The sequence below is a fragment of the Calidris pugnax genome, unplaced genomic scaffold, assembly GCF_001431845.1.
Source record: "Calidris pugnax isolate Ruff unplaced genomic scaffold, ASM143184v1 scaffold25, whole genome shotgun sequence".
NCBI classification, from domain to species: Eukaryota; Metazoa; Chordata; class Aves; order Charadriiformes; family Scolopacidae; genus Calidris; species Calidris pugnax.
Window position 1 is genome coordinate 3,819,050 of NW_015090805.1, and position 6,000 is coordinate 3,825,049.

The 6,000-nt window shown below is 40.0% G+C and overlaps 1 protein-coding gene across 1 annotated transcript in view; it reads left to right on the forward strand.

Moving 5' to 3' along the window:
* The window catches only part of PRDM15 (PR domain containing 15), a 41,294-nt gene extending 35,503 nt beyond the window's left edge, over nt 1-5,791 (forward strand). Inside the window, exons 22-23 of the mRNA XM_014938213.1 lie at nt 239-451; nt 959-5,791. Of these exons, the coding sequence (XP_014793699.1) occupies nt 239-451; nt 959-1,435 (690 nt within the window). The 3' untranslated portion in view covers nt 1,436-5,791. The remainder of the gene's footprint in view (nt 1-238; nt 452-958) is intronic.
* Nucleotides 5,792-6,000: the final 209 nt, after the last annotated feature.

The window sequence follows — 6,000 nt, forward strand, 5'->3', positions numbered from 1 at the left end:
GTTGCAACTCGATGATCTTTAAGGTGCTTTTCAACCTAAACTATTCTATTATTTTGTGGGTGGTGGTAGAACAGAGGTAGATAGAGGGTGACATCTCATTCCCTTAAATCAGGTTTTTGATAAAGTTTGTTTCTTCACTTGCGAATCAACAGTAAACCAACTTCAGGTGACAGGCTTTTACTTGGAACTTCACTAAGCAAAATGACTTCTTGTTTTGTTTGGAAATGTGTTGCTCCAGCCGGAATTAGCCTTGGAACAGGGAGAATTACCAGAAGGGAAACAGCATATGAAAGCTCTTAAACGTGGCCAGAAACGAAAACAAAAGTCAGGTGAGGAGGAGGAAGCACAAGTGCCTGAGGACCCTGCCTTCAGTGAATACACGGAAAAGGAAGGTGAATTCACAGGGAATGTTGGAGATGAGACTAATTCAGCTGTACAGAGCATCCAGCAGGTGAGCTCCAGCAGCAGGGTGATGGGGAGCAAGCATCGCTTAGAGGGATAACAATTATTTTTTTTCCTAATAGCAAATACAAAAGAGCGATCAGACCATTTAAGGCTAATTTGATAAATTGTGGTAACACAAAGATGAATAGAGACTTAAAAAAAACAAAGGGTTGGACGAGTAAGCTTCTCATGGGTGTTTGTTTTTTTTATTTCCTCTGGTGTTACCATCTCCTTGTTTGCCAAATACTACTAACTGGCTGAAGCTGTGACTAAAAGTGTGAAAGTTAAATTGGCTGCTTGTTTGCATATGCCTCCCTCCCATTACCTTCTCATTTCTATATGTGGAAGTTGTTATATTCCAAGCTTTCTGTGCTCGCCTCTGTGTGTATGAGTTCTCTTGCTGGCAGTAAATACACGTGAGCCCATCAGCACTCAGGTGATACGTCTTGATGTTTGGTGTTTTGTAGTCAGCTTCAAGATACAAGGCTGAGGTTACCTTTCTGTTTTTCCTCAGGTGGTGGTGACCCTTGGCGACCCAAATGTCACAGCTCCTTCCAGTTCTGTCGGGCTGACAAACATCACTGTTACCCCCATTACGACAGCGGCTGGAACCCAATTCACACACCTGCAGCCAGTGGCTGTGGGCCATCTGACTGCACCTGAACGTCAGTTACAGCTGGACAACTCAATCCTCACGGTGACGTTTGACACCGTCAGTGGTTCCGCCATGCTGCACAACCGCCAAAGTGACATTCAGATCCAGCCCCAGCCAGAGGCAGCCAATCCCCAGTCTGTGGCCCATTTTATAAACCTGACCACCTTGGTGAACTCCATTGCACCTCTAGGGAACCAGATAACAGAACAGCATCCTCTGACCTGGAGGTCTGTGCCTCAGACTGATGTCTTGCAGCCCCAGGCACAGCCAACGCAACAGCAGTCAGGACAGCAACAGGTTCAAACAGAGCAACAACAACAGATGTATAGCTACTAATTTATACCTTGAAAAGTTTTGAAATGGACAGTACTTAGAGACAAAAATACACAGATATTTGGAAAATTTCTAATAGGATCGTTTGCTGGATACCAAACAGAGATAGGAAAATGCTTATACAATGAAATGTAAACTAAATTTGGCATAAGACCCTGCAACACCCTAATCTTGAGATTCTTACCCTGTCTCTAGACCTTGCACTGTCTTAAAAAAAAAAGAAAAAGGAAAAAAATCTCACCATAAATTTAGCGTCCCCTCGCACTGTCTATTATGTGCAGTAAGATTGAGATTTGACAGGAGCATCATAATTTATCTTAACCACAGCAGGGAAATCCTAAATATTATGGCACTGGTGATTTACAAAACCCTCTCAGCCATACCATGTCACTTCTTTCCAGTCTGGAAATAACATATGAAGACCTTGTTCACAGTGAGGTGGAATGCAATTGTGGTCAGCTGGTAAAGACTGAAATGTAAAGACACAAATGGGCAAAACAGTAATTGTCTTGTTTTTTATCTTCTTTAGGTCTTGTATCTAACAACATTGGTAAAGTAGGTGGAGGTTGGGGCTTTGGGGTGGGGATGAGTGTGGTGTGGAAGAAAATATACCGATTTCACAAAGCATTTCCATTTTAGTCATGGGAAAAACCCTGTACCCATAATACAGTGTTAGTGCTACTTGAATCAGAGAGCTGGTCTAATGCTAAAGCAACTTTTATGGTCCTCTAGTCAAGTTTGAACCAAACCAGTTATGAACTGAAAAAAAGAATGTGATCCAGTCTTATGTAATTTTTCAAAATTGCTCTTTCAATCTTGCTTTTAGCTAACAGGTCTGAAGAGCAATCAGTCCCCTTTGATCAAGTCCAAGATGTGAATTTTTTTCAATTAGTCTTCTTTCATCGTGTAATAAACATTTGAGAAAGCATTCTTTTTATATATATATGCACATATATATATATATATAGCCTTTGTACTTTACTGTGTGTTCCTGGTGAGTATTCGTGTGAAAAACACTGTTATCAATATAATTCATTAATTTTTTTCATCCCCATATTGCCGTTTCTCACAGAAATAACTTATGGGTTCTATTCCTTCTGTTTCCAAAACTGTTCCCAAAATTCATAGCCACACACAAGATTGTGTGAAATGCAAGAGAAAAGAATGTCTGAAGCATATTCTGCCACACGGAGGCAGCATGCCCTAGTGTATAATGGGCAAGGTTTGCATGACTGTTGGGGATATAAATAGTGGGTTGGGTCAAAAACGTCATTGCTGACACTACACTTTCATTCCATTCTCCATACGTTGATGTGCAGTCTTACTCTAGCATGTCAAGAAGATAGTATCTTTCCCACAGAGAAAAAGCAGCTGATATCAAAAAGGGATGAACTATTTAAAAAAAAAAAAAAAAAAGAAGTTGCTGCCTGGAATTCTGAAAGGCAAATCTGTCCTTCCAGCTGTGGCTGAAGAACAAGGTCCTTTGGGGCAGCAGACTGAGCGACAGAACTGTGCTAAAGATTTTTGCTGAGGATAAAGCAGCTGCTGTGTTTGACAGTGAAGACAGATTAATGGTTGTAAAAATCCTGTCTGTGCCTATCATATTTATGAAATTGTTCTATGTATTAGCAAAAATATGAGTAGGAATGACTTCAACTTTGAAAGTCTGTATTAACATGGATTACTTGACCCCTAAAGGATGCCTTATAATCTCTACAACACATTCTTCCAAAGTATAAATGTCTGGTTATTAAAGTTAACCTCCAGTGGTTTTCTTGGTGCTGTAGCAGTGTCCAGAGGCTCGCTATGTGAGGCTCTGTGTAAATCTTAGTTGTAACAGGACATGTGTAGGAAAGGGGTTTCTGGGACAGATTTTGTGTGTCAGAGGAGCAAAAGTACTATTCTCCAAATGTCAACAAGCCTTTAAAATGTCTGCATGGGAGGGATCTATATTTGATGACAAGGATGCATATCAGGAAGAGAAAATATCTTTTACCAGTGTGGGAAAGATAATTTATCATGCCCTAGCCCTGTCTGTCTTCCTCAGATCTTTTTCACACAATATCATGAGATCCCGTAATTTTCTTAGCCTCCCAGTATCCTGAGAAGTGCAGTTTTATGCCCCTCTATCACCTGGATTATTTCACCACTGCCAGTTAAGTTTCTCTTCAGCTGTCTTGTCCAAAAATGCTTCCCCTTCACACCAAACCCACTGGTCAAGAGGAAGCTAGGTTTTATTTATTAAATATGTTGCTTATGTACTTGAAAGATGGGGTTTTTTTTCCCCTCGTGTTTGGTGCCTAATTGGTAAAGGCAATGATTGATTCTAGCAGATTTAAAAAGGAATGATCACACAAAAAATGCTTGCATGTTGGTGGTCACATAGAAAATAAATGTCTCTCTTCAGTCTCTCAGTATCCCCAATATCATAAAATCATAGAACAGCCCAGATTGGAAGGGACCTCAAAAAATCATCTAGTCCAGCCTTTTTTGGGAAAGGGAGCCTAGACGAGATTATCTAGCCCCCTGTCCTATTGCTAACCCTATTTATAACCTCCCGTGACAAGGACTGTACCATGTCCCTGTTCCAGCGGGTGATTGTTCTTACTGTAAAAATTATCTTAAGTAATATTCTGCTTCAGGAGGGAAAAATGTAACCACTAGAAGGGCTTTGACTAGGCCAGGCAATAGAAAGTTCTCTAAAAGCTAATCTTCCCAGAGCACTCCTTTTGGAAATGATCTCGACTTTCTCTGCGACCATTGCTAGTGGTACCTCATCATCTCTCAGAATGATTTTGTTATTACTACTGTAATTAACATCCCTGTGAGAACACAACTGTATCTTGGGTCTGCTGCAGCATGAAACGTTTCAAAAAAAATTAGTTCGGGTTTGTTTCAAACAAATTATTTTGTTTGGAGAAATTGGAAATGGATGCCTTCTCAGACAGAGCTTACCTTGGAGAACTATTGACTGCCAGCTGCCCTCCCAACTAAGCCTTTCTCCAATGAATACCAAAGTTACACTGATGCTGTTTCAAACTGCACAAGAAACAAAAACTACGTTAAGGGATGTGCAATCGAAATTTCCTTTGCCAATTTGTTACTAGCCTTTTCAGCTATGGGATGTGAAGGTTGTTGTTTTCAGCCATGCGTTGGAGTTTTTGCATAACAGCTGTTCAGTAACAAACTGGAATGACTTTGAGCCAAAGGAGTGATGCTGTGTAGTGTTCTGTGTATTGTCATTGTTTATTGCTAAGACTATTATTTAACTGAATGCTGTCTGTGGCACATGGGCTCTGAAGTAAAGGAGCATCAAGGTACAGAACCCTTTCTCTACTAGTGTTATTCTTTTCTGATCCTTCATTAATGTATCAAACTTATTTTTTTCCTTCAAAAGAAAAAATAGACACATAGACTTCAGAAGCAGTCCACTTAATCATTATATCATAGAACTTTGTCCATCCTGCAATATACAGAAACACGGGTTAGGGTTCTAAAATATTTTCTCTAGCTTGTTACTGGGTAATAACAGAAAGCAGAGGAAATAGAATCTTTCTTGGCTGTGGTCTGTGGTGAGTTCTCTCAGGAAAACCTACTGTAACAAGTGCTGTTACACTCTCTACAATTAAACTTTTATTTTGAGGTACGTCCATATCAAAAGTGAGTATTTTTGCAGAAACTTGCCAGTCAGTCTCCTACATAACCAGCTATGTTTCTGTACCTTTTATTGTTTGAGAAATTGAAGTCGACAGCCAGGTAGCAGCAGCTGAATTTATTTCTGGAACTGAATTTTCTGTCAGTTTGTCAGAGTGATTTACTAGTGCTCTGCACGCATAGAGATGCCTCCATTTCTCATCTTGAAAACCAGGAATGGAAAAAATACTGTACCTCTAAATGACAATCTGATAAAAACTGTAGGTACTACATGAAAATGGATAGGGTAAATAGCTTTGTTAATATGGCTTTGTGAATCCTTGTTCAGTAATGAGATTTCCTTGGTGCTATTTAAAGTAATAATAATGTCACTCTTATTACTTTTGGCCTTACATTTATTATTGATGTAGGCATACCTGTTGGAAAATCTTTAACCCTTTTGTATTGGCATGCCTTTTTGTGGGGGTTGAGCGTTGGCCTCATCTGGTGTAAAGGAAAAGGAAACATATGAGAGGAGGACGCTGCTGATCCACACCACGAGGCCCAGCAAAGCTCTGCTGGTCATTTTGGAGACAGACTGCGCAGCCGAGTGACTTGCATCTGTGAGATTAGTTACCAAGGTTTGGTTTCACATAATGGCTTTTTTGCCCTGTAGCACATCCAGAGTGTCACGTTGGAAACAGGAGAAAGAAAAAAAAAAAAGTGTTTCTGTTGTGTTTGTCTTCATCTTCGAGTGATTTTCTTCAGTACTGAGATGCTACTGTGATATTTGCACTGTATATGGCAAGAAGCCTTTAAATTTTCTTGATTAAAAATGTTGGAACACTGTAAAAAGCCACCGGTACTTCACCATACAGTGTAACCATGGCTGGAAAATATCTTTCTTGCCCTAAAACGCTTTGAGAAAGCTGTTC